At 43.1% G+C, this 25902-nt stretch overlaps 1 protein-coding gene across 1 annotated transcript in view; it reads left to right on the top strand.

The window, feature by feature from the left end:
• lhfpl7 (LHFPL tetraspan subfamily member 7) overlaps window positions 1–25902 on the top strand; it is a gene marked incomplete at both ends in the record, with an annotated part of 121654 nt that overhangs the window by 33813 nt on the left and 61939 nt on the right. The window contains one exon of the mRNA XM_080508868.1: window positions 3013–3151. Coding sequence (XP_080364994.1) covers window positions 3013–3151 — 139 coding nt within the window. The remainder of the gene's footprint in view (window positions 1–3012; window positions 3152–25902) is intronic.

The following is a 25902-nucleotide window of genomic DNA, read 5'->3' as shown; positions in this document are numbered from 1 at the left end:
GACTGCCACTCGCCTGGCAGAGCCCCCCCCCTCACCCCCCCTCCACTGCGTCTCCGGTGGCGAAGTGAGGACAGTTCAGCACATTGATGAAAGCGTGGAGCCGCTCAGAGCCGTGACAGGAGGCACCAAGACGCAAACCTCCTCGCAACAGGAGGAGAATACAGTTTGCAAAAAAACCCCAAGTGTGAATACAGTTACAGTCGGTAGTTTCAGAGAAGTTGTGATGAAACGTTTTGAGTGTTTACTTCCTGTTGCTTTCACATGCGTCGTGTGGATGTGTGTGTGAATAAACAAAGGTGTAACGAGCGTCAATGGCCTTTCGTTTGGCCTTGAAATGCTTCTTTCCAGCCGAGAGAGCCGTTAACCTGTTACTGATCTCAGACGTTATGATCAGAATGATGACAACATGCATGGCTTTGAGGGTAATGCTCATTCTCCAGCTCCACCCTCTGTTTTGTGTTCACTCCTCTTTAAGAAATTCATTATAAAGAAGAGGAAAAACAAGATCATTGTTTTCTTCTACATTTTTTACAATTTGCCTGGTGATTTGGTGGCTGGATTGGAGCCTCTTGTGGGCCAGTTTAGGTCCACTGACCTCATGTTCAACACCCCTCATTCATAGTATACAAGAATAAACACCATTTTACCCCAGCGTCATGAGAAACACTCACCAGACAGTTAATTAGGTGCAAGAATAGAATAGAATAGAATACATTGCAATTTTCCTCAATTCTGCTTTTACAAATGTGCACAGGCACTAACACATTTTTTCATTTTGTTGATAATAATTTGTTTAGTTGTAAACTTCAAACCACAAATTGAAAATAAAGTCAAAGTAAAATTATATGAGAATCAGCTGATGAGTAACAAATTGCCCAAAATTTGACATATTTTATCTGTTGCAACTTCAAAGGTCCCCTGAATGGATTTTTGTGATAACTTGCAATGTCCCGTTATGACGTTATATATAGCGTAGTAGACGGTCCAGTACTGTTTCCCTGCATTATGTAAAAATGCTTCCAGAAGCACATGGGGCATATGGTCCAAATTGACATATTGTGACTTGCACTGTTGTAATGTGTACAGTGCCTCTGGTGGCAATTCTCCGCACGTTTTTATAGTTTCAAATGAGACGCATCAATCAAGCGCACTGTTGTGCTGACTGGGAGTGACAGATGCTTCGGCAGAAGAAAGGCAGTCCAAAGTCGCCTCGCATCAACAAACAAGAGCAATGTGACAAAAGGCAGGATGAGAGAGCAAAGACAATGGGAAAGCTGAATGAAAGCAATGAATACTTCCAAAACAAAAGCCTTGCTTAAATAAAAACACAATAAATAGGAGTGTAGAAGTGCAAGTGTCATGTGTTTCATCGACTTACCCTCATCTGTGAAACACAAATTTACCCTTGATGGTGTGGAAGAAACTGCAAGGAATGTTGAAATTGTTGTTGATTTTGAAACCATAAGTTAAAGAAAAACCAAAACTGCAAGTTGAGGGTTTCTATATAGTTAGAGGTGTTTGAAATAAACTCCCAGGAACTAATCTGCAGGTAGTGTCTACAAAGATGAAGAATATTGCACCATTTGGGAAGAAAAAACCTTTATCAGCCCAAAAAGAATATAAAAATCGATCTGTTTTTGAATAATGAACAGTGGAGATTGAATATTAAAGATCAATTCAACACTTTGGAGATTGAGGAGACGTCATCTCTTATGTTTCTGCACAACCTTGTCAAGAAATTCCTCTATTCTTTCTTTATATTATAATATTGAAACACATTTCATCCTTTTATAGAAGTAGTTCATGAAGGTTTTCAATAAGTACATAAAGGGACTTGTTGGTTGTTAATTAACCAAAAGCAGTGCATGTTTCAGTGTCGGCTTTTTTTGCACTTTGAAGAAAAGTCGCTCTAATCGCACAATATGTCCATATACATCATGACTGTTGTAAAACGCATGGACCAACGATACCTGATACGTGTTTTGCATTTCATGACTGTTTCAGTTGTTTTATTTATTCTTTATTGTACGGCATGTTTGAAAACTGGACTTGGCATATTTCTGTTTTTGGAGTAAACGTCTGTGTTGTTGCTGTTAAAAAAAAAGAAAGAAAGAAAGAAAAAGGACTAAAGATCAACACCTCTAAATCAAAGATCGACAGCTTGTCTGCAGAATATGCTCACATTCGCTGTGAGGCACAATTGTGGAAATACTTTGGTCTCTAACTTTGCCGAGTTAATATTTAAAATTCAAAATTCAGTCCGTTTGCAGATATGCATCTTCACTGAAGAAGAATTGATGTTCAAAATGTCTGGTTAAAGTCAGTAACATTTACACATTTTCTACCCAGGTAGAGAATATTAGATGTTCTGAAAATTATTTGAGCGGTTTTGTCAGAAAGTTGTTGAAAAATCGAAAATAAAAGCCATCAAGATGATAGAAATTGCCACAAAACATCAAATATACCTCAAAAATGACCCAAAACGACAAGAAAAAACCCCCACATCAGATTGAAATATTGTGGTGAGGCGAAATCGTCCTGCGTATGACGCCGTACTCCGGCTGGAGATGGAAAATAGAGTGAAGGTCGTTGGCGCTTTCGCATTCATGCATTTAACCGACTTGGTTTTGAGGATTCTTTTTTTCTTTAAATAGGTTTGAAATGTCGCTCGGCTGATATAAGAGAAAAAAATAAATAAATAATGTAACGCATTCAGTTGAACTTTTCTTCAGTTCATTACAGTGACGCATTACTTTCTCAACAGAAGAAGGCTCCACTTGATTGGAGGGGTCGTTGACGTTATTACTTCCGTATTCGCAACTTCAAAAAGAGACCCCCGTTTCCTCACAAATGTTTGCACTTCCGGACATGTCAAAAAGCATTTCCACGGGGCTTCCTTGCCGGTGGAAAACGATGGAAGTGGGTCATTGTGGCGCTTGCCTCACTGCCTTTAATAAATAAATAAATAAATAAATAAATAAGTGAACCTGTTGTGTGTGCTTTCCCCCCCAGACCAGCGCGGTGCTGTGTTCAGGAGGCTGCGCTCTGCTGGCCGTCAGCTCCCTGTTGGCCATCATCACCATCTTCCTGCCCAGCGGAGGATGCGAGCGGAGGATCTGCACTCTGGCCGGATACATGCAGATGGCTGCAGGTCGGTAGCGACAAACACACACACACACATATATAGTGGTGTTGAAGCAGTTTTTTTGTCTTTTTTCCTCCCCATTAATATCTAATAAACAACGTCAAAAGGCATCGAAGTTTTGTGCTCATAAAGTGCAGCGTGTCGTTAAAAAAAGGAACGACCTCAGCACCGTGCCATCCTTCATCGTCCCATCTCTCACTGTTAAAGCCACTCTGCACTGATAGCACAGCCTGTTACCAGAACTATAAAAAAAAAAAAAAAAAAAAAAAGAGCTGACTTTGTTGCCCATCAGTCAAAAAGAAACAACTGGAGTACAGCTGCTGCTGCTGCCGCTGCTGCTAAGCAACCAGAGTCTGCATGGCAGAGGCGATCCAGCCAACGGGAAGGCAAGGACAGATTTAGAGACGCTGTAAAAAGACAATTACGCCTCCTTAACACAGGTCATTGGTTCAGGGCTACATGTGACTTATCAGGCCGCCGCTTTCCCTCTTAACAGAGAAGTAGTCCCGTAAACATGGCGCTCCGTTGTCGTGGCTTTAAAATCCCGGTTTTTTTTACGCGGCGGTTAATGTCACTGCTTAGCGCCGGCGCCCTGACCATCGGACCGTTTTAATGGCGGCGTGCTTACGAATGCGACGCGCGCTTCCGCCGCGAAAGGAGACGCAGTTCATATGTGACTCGGCCGTGTCATATTGTCTCGTTACGTGCAGCGACGAAGAGGACGTTTAACGATCCCGCGTTCGCTGAAGGCGGAGTGACATCACACAATCCAGCGTCTAGATCTTCCCCTCTTCTTCTGCACTACAAGTCCACAACGGGGACAAAACCAGTCTCACATTAACTCCTGTGGTCAACTGTGTAGGATTTTACTTTGGTGTGTCGGTTGTTTATCCAGATTTGTGACTTCACTCAGTTTCAGTTTCAGTGCAGTTGGGATTTACTGATTTTAAACACACAAAGCTTGAAATATTTTTTCCTGCTGGCCTTCGTTTATTCCCCTAACCTGCATCTTTGCAACTATCGAGTGGCTAATTCAAATTCCCGCACGTGGCATTTAAACCCGGCATAATGAGGGGCCGCACTCATTGGACAGCTTAAATCTTTATTGACTCTGGTGCAACTTTCACCGGCCGGGTTAATGATGTGTTTAAAGTGGTGCTTATTGCTCTCAGCCAGACCCTCATACCTCTCCGTCTGACTCCCGAATCAGATCAATGTTGCTTTGGTGGTGGTGGGGGGGGGAGAGATATCAGAATGAGCCTGTGGCTACCTCAGAGTACTGAGCCTCTTGTGTTTGTATGTGTAGGTGTGTGCTTAATCCTCCTCGTTGTAACGATCAGACTTCGCCAAATAACAATGCGAGGCGAGGAGCCGGGTCTTTGTTCTGTTTTCCAGGTCGACTCTTGTCGAGATAGACGGAGGTTTCACACACGGCCCCGCAAAGCCCCGCGGAGGGCAGATCACAGGAGTGTTTGTTTCACCCCGCTCGGCGAAGCATGTGTTGAGCGAGCGCTCGCAAAGTGGGCCGACAAAAGTGTAACAAGCAGATTAAGAAGAATGCCTTTCTTTGTGGCTTCTGACGGTGTGTGTTTGTCGCGTCAGTCGTCCCTCAGCAGCTCCAAAACCCATGTCTGATGTGGTTGTTTCGTTTCCCCGCATCTCGACGTTGGCGTGCGTTCGCCTGCTTGAAACGAGGCAGAGGGAAGTTGCCGTGTTGATCTGCACTTAGTTCAGGGTTTGGGATCAAGATGGAGAGTGGATTGAGGTAAATTACGTGTTGGTGGTGTGTTTAAATCCACTGTTAAGAAGCTCTTCGTGTATTTCTGTGGAGGTTTTGACCAGAATGTGGTGTACGAGATAGGAGTGATATGTGCAGGAATACTGTTTAGTTATTGATCAGATCAAAATGTAAGATATCCTGCTTTGATTAATCTTTGTTTGGCCATTGAGGGGTCGATTTATTCAGTATGAGTCTCACTAATGTCTGAGAGAAAGATTTTACACTGTAACAGCTGTGCATTGAGAGAAACAGTAGGTTTCATCAACAATAAACAAGCGTCTTATTGGTATCTGAACATTAAATATTACCAATTTAATAGAAGTATTACAGTAGTACAGGTTTTCGGTAAGAGAACCAGGACATCAAATATTGTATAAACTTGTCCAGCACAAGTAAAACAGGTTAAAAGTCAGCAAGGTATTATTATTATTATTATTATTATTATTATTATTGTAGTTCTGATCTTCTATATACAAACTGGTTCATAGAGTTAGTGTTTTGTCAGTATTTTTTTTCCACTATGAAAAAATGTACCTAATATTCTGAGACAATTTCCATGATTTATAGGTTTCAGTTTATTTCCAATAAATCTTAAATATAATGATTTTTTCTTGTATTTTATGGGGACAAATGCAAGTTTTAATTGTATTTTCAGATGGATTTTTTTCTGCATTATCCTCCTATGAAGTTGTTTTTCTAATTCTTGGGTTGGCGGCGAATTTTACCAAAGGGCTAATGAGGGCCGAGATCAGAATTATCTCCTGATTTCAAGCAGTTTTTAACATGATGCTAATGAACAACTTTTGCTCTGCGTCACGTTTTCCCAGTCATTCCCAGCCTGTCAAACAAATCATGATTCTTTTTTTCTAAATTTCAACTCCAGTGCAATAAATAAAAATGATGTATTTTTAATTAACCATCTTTTTTCCCCCCTACTGTGAAACACTAAATTTGTCAAGTAACAATTGCTCGACACAAGCAATGACGTGATAATGGCCAACAATGTGAAAAACCGGACTATTTTAGACGCAATAAAGCCGATAATAACAGTAATTTTCATTCGATTCAGGACTTCTCAGTGACGCCCTGAGGGCCGGTCAAGCAGAGCTAAATGGCCACATGATGCCCGGGTCTGAAAAATTACAGCCATGTGAGTCTTTGTGTGCCCCCCAAAAACCAAACTTTATTTTTTTTCGGTCTGCTTTCACGAGAGCGAATCTGCTCCCTGCAGGGAGACAGAAAAGCAGAAGCTGAGTCATTGTGTTCTCCTCGAAACCGCGGCCAACTTCAGCCCCGCATGCTGCTGCTGTTTGCGCCAAAAAAAAAACAAAAAAAAAGTGAACAAATGTTTGCGAATTGCGGTTTTTCAATGAAAGCCCCGGCCAACCACTATGTAATTGTGTTGTATAAATATCAGAAACAACACATTTCTGTGGCTGTCGACTCCAATAACAAGTAATTGTGAGCGCGAGCAGGTAGGGAGTCATTGTGTCTTTACAAGGCGTTCGTTTAATTGCGAATATTAAAACAGGCCTGAGGAGTTTTAAACATTTAGCCTGGTTGTCCTCAGCGGGAAACACATTTTTGATTAACGAATGCTGTTGGCATTTTTTGTTTTGTTTTTCAAAGTCGTTCTCTCTTGTGATAACTTTGGGAAGAGTTTTTTTTTTTTTTTTTTTAACTCCCAGCATCAAGTATTTATCCATTTCCTCCCAATCAGAAGGACTGATCTCACTCTGTGGGGGATCGTCCACATTTAAAATGAGTGTGTAGTCTCGATGCATGGGAAGGAAAAAGAAACCGAGATGTCGGCTTTTCGAGGATCTTGCTCGGATGAGTATGAAGTGCCCAGCTATTTCTCACTTCTTCTTTTTTTTTTGGGTTGTTTTTTTTCGGGCTGCCGGTCCTGTGGGTGCAGTCCAGAATTAGATGTGAACTTGCTAACCCTCGGCTCCATCCGACGGTTCAGCTGCTGTGCCGCCGCCGCCGCCGCCGCCAATGCCATCAATGTTTTACGCTTTGAGAGAGGGGAGGCAGGACTCTTCTGTGTGCTGGGACAGCCAGCTTTTCTTTTTTTTTTTCTCTCTCTCTCATGTCATGCATATTTCATTGGCCTGCTCCTCTTAGTGGTCAGGATCCGTCGGATTAGGTGGCTCTTCGGCTGCGTGCATGGAAAGAGCAAACGGAGGCAACGTACACACATACACACACACACACACATACATTTAATATACCCCGGCCCTATTTCGTACACGACTCGCCCTTCCATCTGTCCAGGTTCAATTCACGCCGGTAACACCGGTTTGTTTTGCCGCGACATCCGAGGCGGCTGAGTACGACGCCGAGGGCCGGTCGTGCTACAACGCTCGCGCACGATTCTCGCCGTGCACTTATCTACTCGGGGCTGACGACACGTCACACTCGGCTGACTGTACAAGCGCTGGCTGTGCACAACCAGTGTAATCTCAGCTGTTTTCCTGCGGGGTTATTGCCATATTAACATATGGAGACCATTTACATTATGTGCTTACATAAAGATGTGCTCGAGATTTTATTCGTTGCACTTATTGCCTGTTGTTTTCTTTTTTTTTTTTTTTTTTCCTTTTTTTATTGATTTGTCTGCCAGTGAGCAGCAATCTGCTTCAAAAAGTGTGAAAAAAAAATTGCTTCTATGGGGGCTTCATAGGCTGAGGACTTGAAAGGGAGACGCCTGGAGGCTTGTTTTTCCTGCTCTTGAAAGAAATATGAACCACAGTGAATTACCCCCCCCTCCCCCCCCTCCCTCCTTACTTGTACAGTTGGAGATGTTTGTGTTGTTCCATCTGGGGTAGCAGCAGAAGCTTGTGGTTTTTCATTGTTACATGGGGAGATAAAAGCAGAGGGACGTCAGCGGAACAACTCAAAGAGGAATCCGGTTGATTTGGCACGGCTGCCCGGTGATCGTCTTTGAAACAAGAAAGAAGTGGGAACCCAAACCGACTTGGTTTACTAACAACAAGGTAATTAAAGTGGTGTTTTTTTTAATGTGATGCAAAGTGTTTGTGTTCATCCCGGCGATGTCAAGACTGCACAAGTTTTGCAAAAAAAAAAAAAAGTAGGAGGTCTCTATATTTTGGGTTTCAGTCAAACGTCTGAAAGCGAGATCTGTAGTTACAATCGACGTCACGCAGAGTTTAGAGTTCAGACCAGGTGTGATGGGGTCTATATAGAAGAATTACACAATTTCGGCAAATTTTGATGTGCCAGTTCTCAGATATTGATTAAAATTTTAGCAACAACAACAAAAAAAACCCAACCTAAACCTCCATTTTGTCTGCTTAAAATTGGCCTCTCGTCTGTGTTGCCGTCACGAGCGCAACTATAAAGTTTGCAGCCACATTTACAAGTTATTAAGAGGATGCTGATGATTTACAGGCTATAAGAAGGAGCCCTTCTTGGATTTATTCGGTGACCCGCGGCAGAGTTCTGGCCCACATATTTCTTTCGAGGCGTGGTGTGGCGCCTCTGCGCCCTGGGAAAAGTAAGCCAACGTTATCCAACCTCATCTGTAACAACGGGACCATCCTTCTGCTATCTGCCAATACCGCTCCACTCTACTGTATCTCAGCCTCTGGACTGTATTTAAACTAAACCCCCCCCCCCCCCCCCGACGCGCTGGCTGCTCCTGGCGCTGAATCAATGAATCCTGCAGTCGCAGCACAATAAATGGAAAAAAGGGCCCCGTGAAGAGAAGTTGACTTTACGAACTAATTTAGGCCCGTAACGGCTCCACGATCACTTTGCGACCACGACCCCGGCTGCACGGGGGAAGGAAACGCAAGCGCGCGCGTGTTTCCCCGCACGCGTCCGCGCTCACACATGGAGTTTCATTGTGCTGACGTGGAGGAAGGCCCGGCCTGCTGCGTCAGCGCTCTCTTGGGGCAAGGCGGCCATGCAGATGTTCTCCGAAGCGTGGCGATGAAAATAGGAAGCCGCTTTGATCAAAGTGCCTGCTGTGTTATTTCTGCGCTCCATATGGTACCTGTGCCAGGTGTCAATCATCCCCCCCCCCCCCCCCCCCCCTCCAGCCCCCGCGTTTTTCCGCGCGTTCATCTGACAATTAAATTACTTCTAGTGAGTTTTTCTTTCAGCGCCTACGTGACGGTGGTTGATTGGACCATCATTCATGCCACTATTATTGATTGTTCAATGCCAAAGCATTGTTTTGCATATCTCTGCCTTTTGCATATCTTTTGAACTTTTTCCCCGCCGCCTTCCGGCACGAAACATAGTCATCACATCCAAACGTTTTCATTTCTGGTCAGCAGCTTTGTCCTTCCTCTTCATTTAAAAAAGCTTTCAAAGTAAACCCGCGTCACTCCTCCGTCTTCCATCCAGGCGCCTTCTTCTTTCATCCCCCCTCTGCTTAATCCTCGTCCTGTCACAGAGGCAGCTCGTCTTTATCATGATCAGAACTCCCCAGACCGCCCTTTACTTGTTTTTCTGTCCATCACGAATATTTCATTCCGTTTCATCAGTCGGCTCGGAGCTTTTCCCCACACACACACATTCACACACTCGCACTCGCTCACACCTCCAAAGAAAATCTCGTTATTGGCCGTCACAACTTCTCCCTGATAATCTGACCTCCCCAGTGAAGTCGGAGGCGGATGAAGTGGATGAAGTTCTCACAGCGTGCTCGTTGGCGACGTGTGACCCAGTTGAGACGCGACGGCGACAGCCTGACCCCGTTCGCCCGTGCGACGCCGCTGACAATAGATATTAATCATAGATGTGTCCACGTGTGCGACTGTCACTTCCTGTGAGACCGCAGCCACGTTTCGTTGTCACTCTTGACAGTCATGTGATTGGTCACTGCGACCACCTGTGTGGGTCTCCGCAAAGGTTCGGAGCAAAAAGTCTATGTTTTGCGGGTTCTGCTCATGAGTTCTGCTCGTTACATTGACTTACATTCATTTCCTGCAGACTGAGGCCCATGTTTTCAGAATGTTTCGGGTGAAAACGCATTGTTTTTAGGTTTTAATTTCAGAAAAGTTCTGCCTTTAAACGGAAATGGCAGAAACGCTGAAAACGTTGGAGACGGAGTCTGAGAATTTTCAAAAAGTTTCATTGTCAGTGGCTCCAAGCACCGTTGTTGCGTAAACAGACATTCAAAACACAACTAAAGTTTTCCATTTTCACTAGAAAATGCTGTCCAGTAAACAAGGCCTTACTCTAAACTCAGCAGCTATCACTTAATTGGCCTGATATTTATTCTAAACGTAACCTTGTTGTGGTCTTAAAACAAGTCTTTACCTAGAAATATTGTGATTTTATTTCAAGCGGTGACATGAGTCCACTGCAGTATTGGAGACCACCTCGAAAATACAGAAGAACAACTTAACAAAAAAAACACCCACAGAGAGAAACCATGTTTTAATGTGTCAAACTGGCTTGATGTTGAAAATGCAATGCAATCTGGTTAGTTTTATACTTACTCACCCCACCTCAACTGTAATCTACCTTTTGCCTAACTTTAGTCTTTATACCATGACCTCATAACCTTTTTAAAAAGCTTTTAGACTTCAATATTTGTCTCTCCCGTGACATCACCACCGGTATAGCAGAGGAATCAGGACAAACAAACTCACAGAAGCAAAACACAGGCAGAAATCTGTGTTTTTGGAGGATTTTCTCCTCCTGTATCATGAATTAAACAGCACACGAGCAGATTTACACAGAAATTATTAATATTTACCGGAGAGGCTGCGCAAGCCACTTCATCTGGAGCCGCGACAAAACATTTACAAATATGTAGGCTAACACGTTTTGATTCATTCATGAGTGTGTTTCACTGCTGTATTGCGGCGTCTATCACCAGCGCAAATGTATCCAAATTGATAAACGGGGCTTAATGTGTACTTATGAATCAAAGCCCTTGTGCACTGTTTGTGTGTTTGCGTCTGCTGCACTCACTCATTGGTCTAATCTGATGTCTACTGTAATTATGAGTGGGCTGCCACTCGGCTCCGCCGCCTCACTGATACATTACCCACAAAAACCACAGTAATTGGTGCAGCAGTCAATTAGAGCCGGACTGTAATTAAGACTGAACTTTTATCCAGCTCAATTCATCAGTTTCCCTTTAATTTACTGGAAAGGCCTGGTATGGGCTGTGTGTGGAGGCGGTCTTCAGAGATCACCGGTTCTTTTTAATCTATCTTTAATGTCGCCGTTGGAAAGCGAAGTCTAGGCTTTGATATGTTTCCGCTCATCAAGTGTGAGGAGCCAAGAATGCTCATGTGTGTCAGAGATTTTTTCCTCTGATATTAAGCTGCTTTACAAAATTAATTAACCTTCCTTATCTTTCGTATGAGGTGGAAAAACTCACTAGATTTCTCGTAAATGTGAATGTGTGTGAAAATGTATATAAATGATCTCATGCAAGTTGGAGGCTCCTAATTTTATACCTGCTCAGTCTGAGTCTTTTTTTTTTAAATTGTGCCTATTTTATAATGCAAATTCATCTGTAATGCATCTGTTTCAAATTTACTTGACCACGTTTCCAATGAAAATTGCACGTTTTAGAAACGTTTTGCGTTCACACAGCAATGTTTTGAAAACATTTACACGTCAACAGCAGCAACACTGAAAACGATGTAGTTTGCATGTGTGGCCACTAATGGGTGCTGTTGGTTGTTTTTGCTGTGAACATTAACAGTGGCAAGTACGATCGTATAAACAGACGAACAAGTTGGATCGCTATTCCGGGTGACTCTCACCTATAAAAGTCCCAGGAGACTATGGACTGGGAGCCATGACACTCTGGAGGCCGCCATTGTTGTCATTGTCAGTCTCCTCATGACCAGTGCAGAAGAAGTACTTTGACCGTGGAGGGCATGCGGAGTGACAGTGTTTCGGAAACGTTGTGCTTTCCATCATGTACGCGTAGATTGAGTTCGAGCATTTTCAAAAAGTTGCATTTTCAATGGCTCCGAGCATCATTGTCCTGTAATCGGACACTTAAAACACAACAAAAGTTTTCCCCTTTCGCTTGAAAACGTTGTTGTGTGATCGGGGCCTAAGATGATTAATGGCTTTACTTGTCACTCATTTCTTTTTATCATTGATTTTTTTCCCCGTCAAATGTTAAAAAAGAAAACAAGAACCAAGATGGGCGTGTCGGATAAACGGGGTCCAAAAAGAAGTTCCTCTGCTTTTTATTCCTCCGCTGTCGTCTCCCTTCCCCTCCTGCTCGTCCGTCATTCTGCCGTGAAAGACACACACACACACACACACACATTGAAAGAAGTACTGGCTATGCATATTACATGAGTCCTCCACTTCTGAAGGCCTCAGTGCTTTTTTCATTTTGCAACTTACAGCCGAGATGATGAGGTGGAAGCCAGATCCCGCACTTAAGGGCCACGTCTTCTTTCTCTCCGCTGTCGGAGCGGCTGTTTACCACGGAAACGTGTTGTGTGCTGCATTTGAAAGCATCTCCGCGCACTCTGCTAATATATTTGCGGGATGAATATACGGAGCCGGCAGCAGAAAAAAAAAATCAAAGAAATCCTTTGTTTATTGATGTGCTCGTGTTTCTGTGTAACAGGATCGGGCTTGATGTAAATACTGTTGCTTTAATCTGTTGTCACTGCATGTCGTCTTCATTGATGTTTTTAGTTGTTGTTTTTTTCAATTTTTTTGACATAGTAAGGGGTCCAGGCGGATCCAACTGGTTTGAGTGACATGATCATGAGGTTCCAATGGTTATTTGACTTGGTGGCTGTTGATTGTTGATTATCGCCACGCCAGCAGATACAGTCACAGAAGCACAACTGGGTGAGTGCGTGTGTTGTGTTTCTTAGGAATTCCCACCGGGTGCCTGTTTGATGAGAACAACATCCAGAATGACTCATTGTTGTGTCTGGAGCTGCTGCATTGCATCTGCTTGAGTTCTCCACACGTGCACACACATCGCGGTCAGCATCAATGGGTGTTTGTGTGTGTGTGTGTGTGTGTGTGTGTGTGTGTGTGTGTGTATTCATGTTTATGCATTTGTCCCCCTCCAGTTTCATCTTCCCTACCTGGTTTCGTCCTCGTCCCTCTCGCGCGGTGATTGATCCTCCTCTCGCAGGCTTCTCTTGCTGATGAGTGAGAGCCTGTGTTTTTGTTTGTACCATCTGTGTTGTTGGGAATTAGTTTTCGTCGGCGATATGAAGGGTTGAGGCCGCCGGTGCCTGTCACACGCGGACCGTGATTGATGAGGCAATGCAGCTCGATTGCTATTGCCTCGCTTGTGTTTATGACTCCCTCATTTGCATGAGGTAAACGGAGGAGTTTTCCCTGCTAAGTGAATTAAAAATGCTGCGTCGGCGATTTGCAAGCATGTGTGTGTTCATGGATGTAAGCTGACCAACCTATTGTGGATTCCCACACACACACACACACACACCAGAACTGCAAACCGAATATGTTAAAATGTACATGTTGATGTGTATTGTGCACCAAGGAAAAGTTTTGTGATACTCTAAGAAAGACAATGCGCTGACATTTTGTTCAGGTGTTATTGAAATATTACCACATTTAATGGATAAATAAATCTGTGGAGAAAAAAGTTTATCGATGTGAATCAAATGCAAAAATGGCTGAAGATAAATGAAAACACAGTCACAAATCTAATCATGAAAATAAATGTCAAAACACGTTTTTTTCCCAGAGTATCATATTTTTTTTATTTTTTTTACTGCATTTCTAACATAATGTGAAAATCTGCACATTTCAGCCCTGATTTGAAATTATTAACTCAGCTTTGTTTCCCAGAGAATCCATTGCCTTGCATATATGACATACAGGTTAATATTATTCTTACTTATTGGAGTATGTGGAGCAGTTGCCACTTCTGATTCAATGGAGAGTGACATTGTGCAGTCAAACGCATTTCTATAATCCCCATTGCACAGGTAATGGGACTTATAAAATTACACAGTATGCAGGAACCTTGATTTCAAAGGCTTCAGCAGATCAACTCCACATGTCATGTAACGAGAATAAAACAAAATCCTGAAATATGTTTCAGTTTTTTTCTTTTTCGAAAATAACTGTATTGGATAAATGTTAACAGTTAGCAGCTATTTAGCCGAATCTCGAAAACATACCTGGAAAAGCAAGAAAACTCAATTAGTCATAATAACAAAATGTACATGATGGCGCAATATGCTAAATCCCAGGTATTTAATTTTTACAAAGACTCGTTTTTAAAGTGTTGATAAACTCCAAGAAAGAAATGTTAACGAATTTCTTAAGCCTTAAAAAGACAGTGTATTTTTTATTTATTTATTCGGATAAGGCTCCGTTTACACGACAACGTTTCAAGTAAAAACCCATCGTTTGTGTTTTCATTTCAGAAAAGTTTTGCATTTACACATTTTGAAAATTTTCCCTTGAAAACATTGTTGAGCAAACGGGGCCTTAGCGTTGGTAGCTAACAGATTCCTATACTCAAATAACTGTTTGTTTTCCTAACAATGTACCAGAATTTACAGACGACAAGCTGCGACTTTCTTTTTGTCACACTTTGACCCCTGGAACTTATTAATTTAACTTATTAACTTACTAATTTATGGATTTTTAACGAGTTAACGAGCTGCAGATACATGGGTGATGCGTTCGGGTGCATCACGTATCTCTGAGCTTTCTTTTTTTCTTATTAAATTTGGTGGGTGAGGCTTATATTCAGGCGCGCTCAATAGTCTGGAGATTACGGCATTTTTGTTGTCTTTGTCAGTCACTAGTGATATAGTATTTATATATTAATAGTGTATTTTCTAATACATGGACTTAATTTCTCGAAATTCACACAAAAAAAGAGCACTGGGTACTGAAAACTGTCAAGAGTCACAAGTTTGACTCATCTTCTGGCTCATTCGTCGCTGCAATGCTGATAAAAAGAGAAGAAAACAAGACGAGGCTTTGAACTCGCAGGGAATATTTTCCCTGCATGTACAGTTGCTGATCCCGCAGGTCTGCCCGAATGAAAAGGGGGAAAAACAGCAGTGATCCAAGACTTTTTTCAGCTTTCAAGTGTCCACAGCAAAGGCAGGGCGAGAAGCAGAGGGAATATTTTCTCACAAGGGTGTCAGAAGCAGAAGGACGAGTGGCGACTGACTGGAGCTTCAGAGCCGTTATCAACTCGATTGAGGCGGGGGGGGTCCAACAGTGGTCAACTGCAAAAACCAGGTCAAAGTTAGTTTCTTCTTCCTCTGAGGGAGCAGAGAATAATAAGAAGTGTCCGAGAAATATCCAAGAACGAGTTTCCATTTAGTTTGGAGGTTTTGGGTTAATGATCAGGTCGGCGTTGGGCAACTTGTCGCTGTTGTTGAGGTCAAGAGGTCATCAAGTCAGCAGTGAATTGATATGAATCATTATTTTTTCCCTGACAATGTAATGAAAATATGTGTGTCTCTGACTGTTTTGTAACGCGTCTTGTCCTGCTTTAACGGTGGGAACCTGAAGCTGCATTAAACCATGAGGTCCCCGTCAGGGTCGAGACGGCAGTGGTGATCACTGATTTACAATGAGTCTGCAGGAAAACAATGCAAGTCGAGAGGAAATGGAGCCTCAAGACTGTGTCTAACAAAGGCTGATTTCTGATGAAACTTCACAGTGACGTACAATTCTGGAGTAAAGCAATGGGCAGGTCTGCTTGTAGATTTCACAAATAGTTTTTTTTTGGTTTTTTTTTTAATGGTTTTGTTCAAGATTTATATAACTTTATTGATCGCCATGGGGACATTTTTCTTTTTAATGCAAATGTATTCTAGACAATGTTTGGAAGGGACCTCTGGCACCCCGACAACCTCGGGTTAATAACAACTGAACTGACATAGAGCTTAACAGGGCAGCTACAGGTGCATGCCTTCCCCTCACACACACACACACACACATCACACACACATCACATACCTAATAATAGAAAGCGACAGAGAGCTGCATTCCTGTCTTGATCCCGCCGCACACATACAGCTTGACGTTTCTTTAAGTCAATGACGCACTATTTCACTGCCATTGTTCACACACTCTTTCTGCATGGCCTGCAAGTTGTATCTCTGGCAGTGTTATTTATAATCAGCTGTCATGCGTGACTTTAAAGCTCAGATCATGCCACACAAAGACACGGCGGCAGGCGCTTGTGGTGTTTTTTTTTTTCTCCCACGTCAGGCCGACATAAACATATTGTTCTGAAACCCGTCTCCAGTCACCGCTTATTGATTTCATTGATAATTTTCTGAAAAAGAACATCCTTGTGTTTCTTTTCTGAAGCTCCTCCACCGTAGATCTGAAAAGCTGAGCGTGCGTGTGTGATGTCGTATGAAACCAACATGCGAAACCGTTTCATTGGCATCTTAAATGTAAATTTTAATCAAAGAAGCCTTTTATGAAATCATGCTTACACCGTGAGCGTTTAGAATACACACACACACACACACACACACACACACACACACACACACACACACACACACACACACACACACTAAGTGTCTTTGCTCCTAATTGATGCGACCTGTGTGTGTTTGGCTGCTCATGCAGCTCACATTGATTGATCCGCTGATGGGATGGATGCTCCCCTGCCTTGTGATCTAATGTGTTACAGCAGAGATGTAGGCCCCCCTGTAGACAGAGATGATGGAGAGAGTAAGAGAGTGGAGGGGGGGGGGTTTCCTTTCCTCCTCCCTCTCGCCGTCGCAGGACATCCCTCACCTCGCCCACGTCTCCCTGATTACAGTTAAAAGAGGGCACCTCAGACAGCGGTGGGAGACAGATGAGGAGGAGGGGGAGGGGGGGGAGGGGGTGTCAGTGTGGGACCAAACAGATTAAAGCCCGATCTCGCCACCCGGCGGCCCGCTCTTCTTCATTTCGCCGCGCTCGTCATGTGACCGCGGGGTCAGGACGGGGCCGCCGGGGAGAAAATGAAACGTGATTAAGATGGACCTGCGCTGACAGCGGCGCTCGTCAACCACACCCTCTCACTCATCGGCTTAATTGTCTTGTCTCTGCAGCGTCTGACGCTGTGATCTACTGCACTGCGGCGGGGTTTTTTTTTTTTTCTTTACAGGTGTCTCACGGTTTGAATCTGCACTTCAAACAACATTGATCGGATAAAGCAGCTAAACCCATTAGTGGTTTGATGATTTGGAACACATGATACAGTGATTCCCATCGTCTGGACCCTGAAGGCACTGAAGGTGGGCCAATTGATTAAGTTCATAAAAGATTTCGGTAATTTCCTAATTGGACTTGGTATCATTAAAGAAAAATAATGTAAATCTCCCTATTTTGATTCAAAATTGATTAAATAAGGGGTTTTTTATGTGACATTTTAAACCATTTTAAACTACATCTTGTGAACGAGTGGGGAAACAAACTATAAAAAAAAAAAACTAATGTAATGATCTTGTGTGCAAAACTTCTCCAAGCATATTTAATGCTTTAAATACATTTTTTTGTAGAAGAAAAAAATGATCGTTAAAACCTGTTAAAACTATAAAACTGACTTTGGTATAAATGTCATGCAGGAAGATTTAATACCAAAAGTGGAATTTTACCAGTAATAGTTGCAGGCTTGCCTGAAAAATATTGAGATATTTCTCAATATATGGAGTTTAAGTTTTGTTTTTTTTAATTGCTTCTGTTTTCCAACAGCTATGAACAGTGAACTCTTGTATAATAACTTTTAAAGAAGTGTTTAATTCAACTACAAATTACATTTTGAGACGACGCATGCGTGATGAAAGTTGGTGGGAGTATTAAACTTTAAAAACCACTGATGTCAAACTAAAATCAGAAGCTCAAAATACAGAATTGCATCATTTCATTATGATTCTAACCTCATTTTGAATTTCAGCTTAGCGGCATTATTTGAAACAGTTATGACGGGGCATCAAAAGGCAAGCGGTGAAGTGGTACTCATAAATAAAACTGAAAGAGCATTTCTAAAGCCATTTATCGATACTGTACAACCTGTGAACATCCATCCAGTCACATATAATTGACATGAAATATAGTAATTTACTTAACTGCCTTTTAAAATTTGATATTAATGCAAATATGAGTTCTTGCATAGGTTTGCATCCTGTCTGTATTTACATTTTACTCATCGCTCCAACCTTCTTGGAGTTGGGGGTTATACTTGTGGATCCTGACTTGACGGGCCTTCTGCCGTCACATCAGCCAAAAACTCTGAATTTGAATAGAAGCCGAATGGAGCTGTCAAACATGAGAAACCATAATTGGCTATTCGCTCTAATTGCAAGGAAAATTATATTTGTTCACTTTAAATAAAGACTTGTCAAAATCTGACACCGTCAGACTCCCTCTGACACAAAGAAAAACTGCGGTCCTCTGCACTCAGCTTGGCACTGCCTCCATTAAAAGTGGGCAGAAGGAGAGTTTAGCTCCTTCGGTTCGCCTGCAAATGTAACGACACCTTTTCCATCGCACACCGGGAAGAAAGTCGAAATGGGATAATTTTGCAAGAAGTGGATTTATAGGTGGATTTAGAAAACGTGTTTTCTTAGAATATAGAAAAAAGGGGTGAACAGTGATCAAACTGAAGAATAGAATTGACGAGAAGAGTTGCAATAATGAGCCGATTAAACTGTCTTCATTGACTTGAAAGGAAGTTGTTGAATTAGCAGCATTAGTTTGGTTTACCTCCAGTAGAGTACATGTACTGTTCAACTCCATCCACTGAAGCCGAAAAGGTTTGATGGATTTGTAGTGTCTCCTAGTGGCTGTTGGTAGTACGACAGGAGCAAAGTCGATGGCAGGATGTGAAATTTTGGCGACGGAAGTCTGTTGACGCCACATTTTTTCTATGATGAGAAAGATCCTTTACGCATGTCGTCTTTCATGCACCATCTATAGCCTTCATGTGGACAGAAGGTTCCAGCTTCAGACCAACACACACAGTTTAGAGCCACAAATTCACCTCCTGGTCACTGATCAATATTTGGCACTGGACCACGTGTGCACAGGCAGCCGAGACCAACCTGTAATCAAACCGAGGGACGGACAAGGAGACTGCTAACCACTACACCACTTTGCCCCTCTTCGTTTGTCTCTTATATTCATATGGGTTGTTTATAATGACTCCAGGGCCGAGGTGGACCGCGCTCCTCCACATCTTTGGTCGTCATTAGAGTCAACTAGAATAATAGCTTTTGCGTTGTGTCTTTCGATATGTAAACTTTCTAAATGGACCGTATAAACATTGATCTGCTACGGTGTAATATTCAACAAATTAGTGGACCAAGTGAATCATGTATTGATTTTATTCACCTTAACATTGATCTTTTTGCACAGGCAGGGAAACTGTGATCACGTAACCTGGCATGCTTTCCCCTCCCACGTTCAAAGCTGAGTGCGATGTTCCTAAAAACAAAGATGATATCATCAAGTATAAAGCCATACTTTCCTGTAAGAAGGATGAGTATAATAACAGTTATTATAGCATTTCTTTCTTTCTTTTTTTTTTTTGAGATGTTCCAGGTTGAAAATGTCTGCTAATCACAGTCCTTGTTGTCGAGGCTGCCGCGGCTTAATCTCATAATCCGTCCGGCTATTTTCCCCCCATTATCCCTTCTCACTGACAGGCAGATACAAACAACCCCAGTAGGGGCTAATACAGTGTCAGCGGGGCTGAATCGCCCTCGCAAGGATGAGATACTCGCCATCTGCTGTGTTTACACTCTCAGACGTTGAGACAGTGTTCCTTTGACAGCCTTTGATGCATTAATGATTTCTCTTGTCTCTCGAGTGGCTCGGTTCAGCCCGGCCCTGTTTGCTCTGGAGTTAGCTGCACGCTTTCATCATGTCTGGAATTCCCCAGGTCCTCAACTTCTAACCAAAGCATGTCAGAAAGACGGGAAGTACGGAGAAAGGAGAAAAGTATGTTTTGGTTTTTTTTCTTTCCTTTTTTTTTTCGGCTTGAGTTTGAGAATCCCAGGCTGTCATTCCCCTTCTCATCAGTCTCATGCTGTTCAGCAGTGCTCATCTTCTGAGACGTTTTAAAGAGGTCTGCTGTGGATTTCCAGCCCTATAGACTGATTTTTTAAAAAAAGAAAAAGAAAAAAAAAATTGTGGAATCTAACCTCCGATTGTTAAACTTTCAACCTGATAAAGAATATACTCACAACGCAGGTGAGCATATTCACCTGCGTGACTCACGGGTCAAGTTTCTCACATGTTTTGAAACTTGACATGTTTTGGCTGGAAAAATAACAGCTGCTGTGGGAAAATCTACCTTTTTAGCGCTTTCTGTGATGAGATATGAGGTGTGGAAACTGGCTCTAAATTGCTCCTTTTTCTCTCTGTCACACAAAAGCAATTTAACGTCTGGAGCAGAGCTTCTCAGGCATGAGACGTCTGTGTGATACAAGTCGTCTCCTGCGAGGAGACAAATGAGGAAGACAAACGAGGGAGACTGAATCAGACAGAAAAGAGGGTGGAGGGAATATTTCAAAAACCTGTGACATCTCTTTTTTTAAACACCCCCACCACCACCACCACCACCACCCCCATTGCCGGGGGCAAAGCGGGTTATATCCGCGATTGTGGATGACACTCAACAGGAGCAACAGGAGCAGGAGGCGTCGCCGCTCCCCGGAGTCCCTCAGCACCCTCAATCTGTCACCGCACATTCACACACATCTGCATTCACATACTGTATTCAGCTGAATCACACCATCAAAACTCCCACTAAAAAGAGTTTTTTTTATTTTTCCTTCTCTCTCTTGAGATAAGGAACCGTCTGATATGTTTCTCACAATTTTTTTTTTTTTTAAGTTTCTTTGTGTGACTCGACAAGAAGTTTCCCCTTCGGCCATCATTAAACATTAATCCAGAATGGGAGCCGCAGCCTGAAAATAAAATATTTGGCCTTGAAAGGAGACATGCTTCTTCGCCATGCTGCTGCCATTTGCAGCCTCTGGAGGGTACGGCTTTTAAATATCCTCTGCACATGGTTAACCAATGCAAACAAATGATCACCAGATGCCTCACTTTATCAGACGTGGTCCAACAGCACACCTCGCCTCTGCACATTACACCTCAGAGGAAGAAAAGTTCACCCAAGTGTGACAGACACCCTTTATAGTGTCTCGATGTCCTTTGCTATAAGATATTTCTTTGTTCCTCAGGGCATTTGTCCTTCGGCGGGGAAGAAAAAATGTAATCGTATGTCTACTATCACCATGCTGCATTGCTTAAAATGACTGAATTAACATGGTGAGCGTCTAATAAAACAGCTGCATAATGACTGTGACATGCAGATGTTAACATATTGAAGTATATGCCCGCCCTCTCCATCACATCCGTTGGTTAACTTTCTGCAGACCCTACTGTGAAATCTAATCTTCAACACAGTGTGTTGGAAAGAGACACTCGATCATCACTCACGTTTAATTCAGCGAAATCCAGGCTGGCTTTGGCCAACGAGCAGATTACTCCCTCAACAGGCCCACAAAAGTCACACAGAGACGCACAATCACCCACTCACTCGTATCCATATTGACAGGCCATTTAATTTAACCAAATATTCAGTTTTATTACATTTAATATTCATATTTTAGACGGCGTTACTGTTTGACCAATGGCTCCTACAAACAAGTTTACTGCATCTGCTCCAAGTTCTCTGGAAGCCCTGGGATGATGACACGCCCCACACTTTGAACATTATTACATATGAAACACTTTAATTGTTCTTTTTTCAAATAACATTGAAAGGAATATCTATCGTTGGGAATTGATATCCATGTTTTCTGCTCGTTTTATTTTTACCTGGAGACTATCCACCAATATTTCCACCTAATAAGCATGTCTTTGGACTGGTTATAGGAAGCAGGAGTACAGGCCAGAGAACATGCAAACTCCACACAAAGTCCACACCCTGACGGCAAACTCAAGTCTTCTTACTGTAAAAACAAAGCAACCACATCTTTAAAACTTAATATTTTTTCTTTTAGTTCAGTTTTCATTATTTTGCTCTGCTGCATCAATTTCCCATATATTGAATTGTAATTCCTTGATTCTTGTGACCACACGGCCATACAGTGATGTTATGACTCCTATATGAAACGTCTCTATAATATGCACCTATTTTTAGGTTGGTTGACTCTGGGCTGCTTTCCTTGACAAAGGAGGGTAAAGTCGGAATAATAGAAAAGAAGAGTCATATAAGTGGATGTTTTATTAATAAGGGTCATTAATAAAACAGCATTAAGGGTATAATGCAAAATAAAACAGATGAAAACTAGGCCATTGCATTTCTAGTCATGAAATGTGCTTCAGAGGGAAAATTGGAACAATGATGGTTTTTGACAGATTTAGAGATTTGATATAAGAATTATATACGGTCAGTGTGGAACCACCGGGGGTTTCGGCCATAACATTTCTAATGGGAAACAGGGGTGACACTGAAGTCCTAATCCCTCCATCATCTCTGCTTTGCCTTTTATCGCCGGGCTGTTTAACACAGTCCGCGCACGCAGAGGCCAGAAGGAGTCAACGACCCTCTCGAGAGGTCGCGGGGACAATCAGCACATCGTAGGACGGAGGAGAGACGCCGGCATTCATCTGATCCTGAGAGAAATACTGATCTGAAAGAATTCAAAAGGAGTCTGACTGCCGCGGAGTGCACCGAGCAGCACTTTGAGCTTTTTTTTCTTTCTGTTCCTAAAACAGAATTACAGCCTGTCAAGAAGCCTGTGAGAGGAACAAACAACCCCGGTTGAGAATCAGGCCTTCAGCCAGAAAAGAGGAGGGATGTGCTTCCTGTCAGAAGACCTGACGGGGATATCTCCTCCGATTTGCCTCATATGAAGGCAAGATTCCCATTTCGGCAGCCGCACGTCATCCCCTATTCTAAAGAAAGTCCAAAAAGAAAAGGCAAAGGTGGCATCATCAGAAAAGACCAGGAGGGCTCCTGACAGCCGGAGCATTGATTCAATTATCGCTGCGATGCCTCACGCATGCCTCAGAGAGAGAGAGAGAGAGAGAGAGAGGCGTAACGAGAAAACCATACCTGCCTGCAATTTTTCCTGCAGAATATGTTCCCCTCTCGCCCTCTGTGATTTAGCTCTTCCTTTCAACTCCTGCTTTTGTTCCTTCCCGCCCTCTTCATCGTCTCTTCATCTCCTCCTCCCTCGCCGTTCCCCCATCGGCTCGCATCTCCCCTGGGAATCTTCGAAAACTCTCTGAAATTGAAATGCGCGGTGCTCCCGGCCTGCGCTGACCTCACCGGGAGCGTGGCGACGGAGGAAAAAGGAGTGTGCGAAGACGTCCCTCGCCCGTGTTTTACCTGCCGCCCCGGTGTGTCGGTGCAGGAAGAGGAACGCCATTTATCTCCGCGTCCCGCGAGGGCCGAGTTGTTTGTGTGAGTAATGAGCTCTGTACGTCTGCGCCGTGTCTCTGTTGTCTTTAATTGGTGCGGCGTGACTCTATTAGTGGGATCCAGTGTAATTAACGTCTCGCATCGAGTGGGAACCCACTCTCCGCCGCCTCGCAGGCCCGACTTGCTTCTAACGGGCTGAAGGGGCTGATTTGCTCGACCGTCATCTGATGAGTGATTAACACGACGGAGCTGTCCGAGTGCGTCTTGCAAAGTTTGACGCTCGTCATACAAAAGTGTTTCAGGTCCTCCTGTCGCAGAATGTTGACGCGGCGCCTTCATACGCAAGCCCAGGTGTTTTCGTGTGTGTGTGTGTGTGTGTGTGTGTGTGAGAGAGGAGCCACAAAGAGCTGATAAATAATAATGACACTCCCGTCTGTCAGCCCCCCCCCCCCCGCAGCTTTTTAATCAGAAGACTGCATAGCTGCCTTTATTTCCTGGTTGGGCTGCAGGAGACAGCAGTGTTTGAAGCAGACTTTCGCTATTTGCTGTGGGACTTCAGCAACTAATTAGTGTTGAATGCTGCTGACTGAAGGAGTTTTTACCAGCGCAGGTATGAGAAACATATTAATTGATTGCTGCTTGGACAAGCAGCCAATTGATCTTTGATTTCTATGCGTCTGTGGATTGTAGGCATCTCTATTCCACAGATCGGAATTGTTGTGTGACATTTCACAATGATATATATATATATATATACATACATGTATGAACATTTTTCTATTGTCAATTTATTTTCTTTTATAATTTTAGTTTTTTTGTGGAGGAAGCTGGTGTGGAAACACTTCCTCTTACAGTCCACTGAAGTTTGGAGTAAAAGGACAACAAGAGTAATTTTGGGCTATAATACCGCCTGTTGCTTTTTTTGCTTTTTTGTTGTCTGATTGAGTCAGGTCTGAGCTGGCTGTAAGATGTTATATACTTAGAATAGCTGAATGTATTGTATGAGAGCCAGTGGTTTCGTAATCTCTGGAGACTCATTTGTATTGTTGCAGTACCTTTGTACACTGAAGTGCCTCCCCGATCTTCCTCCCGGTCGGGGGGACTCTTGGTTTTTGGGTGCGAAAAGTTGCTGGGATAAAGATGTTTGGCGTCTCCAGAGGGTTTATAAGTGCTGTGCTCCCTGAGATATGAACAGTAACACACTCTCCCGCTGAGCCACAGTGTCACGCACGCAATCGTGCACAATGCTCGCTCAAATCGTCTTAGTGTTTTTTTTATGTGTGTTTTCTTTTTGGCCATTTTTCCCCGTGACCCTGTCCCTCCGATCATCCAAACCTCTGAAGGCCTGGCACGGTCTCCATGTCGGCAATCTGAAATGTGAACCTCCCTTCTGGACGGAGACACAAAAGGGTTGGGTAGAAACAGAATCGAGTGCACCGAGGCAATGGAGACGGCAGGGGTAAGCAGGAGAGGCAAGTGGCCTTGTCCATCGCCTTTAGATTTGAGTTCGTGTGTGTGTGTGTGTGTGTGTGTGTGTGTGTGTGTGTGTGTGTGTGCAGATCAGCTCATTTACTTCGGAGTTATTCCTCTATCCAGGTGACTTGGGTTCGCTGCAGAGGATGAATGGCGGGAGGATAATCCCTCAGCTCACAGATAATCAACTTACACCCTCTCGCTGCCTGCCGCCGTCCGTCACCCGTGTCCGGCTGAGTTATTGATCAAAAAGCTGAACACTTGTTTACTCTCCTTCCGAGCGTCACTCAGAATCATTTTTATTTGCCTCGACACATGTGCACACATGATCGGCACGCTGCTCCGGAGCAGCCGGCGGGACACCGAGAGAGCGGCTTCTGTTTGCCAGCGCCTCCATTAGCCATCAGATTGTGGTTTTGTGTAAATAATACCGCCTAATGTGTGGTTTGTGGGCTCCGTCTGTGTGTGGTTGTGTGTCCTCCACGTTCACAGGGTTATTGATGTGGAAAAGCTTAATGACTTTCTAGGTCTTGGTGTAGCGTCATCCCTGCCTCTAGCAGTTCACGTGCACACACTTACGAACTGGATTGTTGGTCCAATGGTCTCTTATTACTTGAAACTCGCCCTTCTGATGATGCTTTCTTATAAAACAAGTTTGAACAGAGAATAGTCTCGGACCTGGAATCAAATCAGTGCTGATGCAGTGAGGTAAGAGTGCTAATCACTGCTCCACTGAGGGACTCGTATCACAACGTAGATATTTTACAAGATGCATTCTAGTGACGTTTTCATTCTTCACTTTCAATGATTGTTGATACATGGATGTAAATCTGTTATCAAAACGAGTAAAAAACCTACATACAAATATGACACGTTAGATTAATATTCGGAAATAAATATATATAATGTCTTTATTTGCTGATATATAGCTGTTATTGATCTGGTTGTCTTGCTGTGTTTATGACCAATTAAAAAAGTGCTGCAGATTGTTAAGACGTGTTTTAAGGGTTATAATATTGATTTGTACAGTGTGGCTGTGGCACCAGCAATTATCAAACGCTCATCATGTGCGAAGTTAAGATGTCATGCTTCTTATGAAATTATGACATAATTCTTATTTTATTTCTGTTT

The sequence above is a fragment of the Blennius ocellaris genome, assembly GCF_963422515.1.
Source record: "Blennius ocellaris genome assembly, chromosome: 14".
Classification (NCBI taxonomy): Eukaryota; Metazoa; Chordata; class Actinopteri; order Blenniiformes; family Blenniidae; genus Blennius; species Blennius ocellaris.
Note: the sequence above shows the minus strand (reverse complement) of the source record. Positions and strands in the feature narration are given on the sequence as shown.